The 1361-nt window shown below is 38.4% G+C and overlaps 1 protein-coding gene across 1 annotated transcript; it reads right to left on the reverse strand.

Annotated features, from left to right (window-relative positions):
- Positions 1-7: 7 nt before the first annotated feature.
- On the reverse strand, positions 8-1160 carry LOC110035069 (probable serine/threonine-protein kinase PBL21; the record flags this gene model as incomplete). Its single annotated transcript, XM_020739310.1, has 4 exons — positions 1048-1160; positions 562-660; positions 308-471; positions 8-197 (listed from the first exon to the last, which is right to left on the reverse strand). Coding segments are annotated over exons 1-4 (556 nt in total), but the record flags the coding sequence as incomplete, so codon positions are not given.
- Positions 1161-1361: the final 201 nt, after the last annotated feature.

The raw sequence follows: 1361 nt of genomic DNA on the forward strand, positions 1-1361 counted from the left end.
TGCTTACAGAACAAGTGATCATCCAAGCTTCCATGAGACATGTACTCATAAACCAAGAGCCTCTCACATCCCTCTGCACAGTAGCCGATTAAGCTGACAAGATTGGGATGATGCAGCATTGTTAACATCAGAACCTCCACAAGAAATTCATTGCTCCCCTGAAGCCCATCTCGATTAAGCTGCTTGATTGCCACAACCTATTAATCAAAAGTTCAAAAAACAGCAGAAACAATCCATTAAGAATAAAACCCCATATATTAACCATGCAATTTCAATGAAAACAATAGACAAAATGGTGAAAAATTGCCTCGTTATTCTCAAGAACCCCCTTAAAAACCCTCCCAAAGCCACCTTCTCCAATCAGATTGGTCTCCCTAAAGTTCTTTGTAGCTGCTGCAAGTTGTTCCAAGGTAAAACTGCGGGCACCATTTGATTTCTCCCCTTTTGGGGATAAACGATTCGCTTCATTCTCTGCAACAACAAACCAACCCAAACCAAGCTCAAATATTCGAAAAGAAATTCGCACAAATTAACCATTTCCTCACTCAATTTTGTTTTTACCCAATTTATCAACAATGTGAGATAAGGATGATGAACGAGCAAGTGCAGAGCTCGCAATCCTGGAACCCATCCGCTTTCTAAGCTCCCTGTGGCGGGAGCTTACACAAGAGAAGCAACTCATTTTCTTCGATGTAACCCTAATTGAACAATAGATTTCACTGTAAATTGTTCCGAATTCCCCCTCGCACCATTGGGAAGGGGGAAAACGACCAACAGCCACAAGAAAGCATGATAAATTTAATGGAAAAGAATCGGAAAGGCAAAATTATGTGTCCTCGAAAGATGCAAAATCGTAGAAAATTGGACGAATATGCGATGGATTATATATTTTTAGAAGAGAAGATGGGAGAATAGGGCCGGAATTGGGAAAGTTCGGTTAACAGAAATTGCTAAAATAAGAAGGGCGGTGAGGAGGAGGAGAGAGAGAGCTGGAGAGTAAAAGCTTTTGAAAACTATTTTCCGGAGAGGAGAGAGAAAGCTTCTCACATTGTTTTTTTGCCGCCTCGGAGTCTCTGCTTTTAGCAGAAGATGGACTCTGCGCCACCTTGCCGCCATCGAAGAAGATGAAGGGGGAGGAGAATGTATCCATGAAATCTCCCTCTCTCGCTCTCTCTCTCTCTCAAGATATAAATTTATTAGATTTAATTTTTAAGAAATTAAAAAATATATTTAATTATTCATAGATTTCATTTGCCTTGAAATAAATTGATGATTTTTTAACATTTATTTTCCTATTTTTTAATCGTAATTATATATATTAATATGAAAAATTACATGACTGGTTCAAATATAAAAAAAAA

This window comes from Phalaenopsis equestris, unplaced genomic scaffold, assembly GCF_001263595.1.
Source record: "Phalaenopsis equestris unplaced genomic scaffold, ASM126359v1 Scaffold195787, whole genome shotgun sequence".
Taxonomy (NCBI): Eukaryota; Viridiplantae; Streptophyta; class Magnoliopsida; order Asparagales; family Orchidaceae; genus Phalaenopsis; species Phalaenopsis equestris.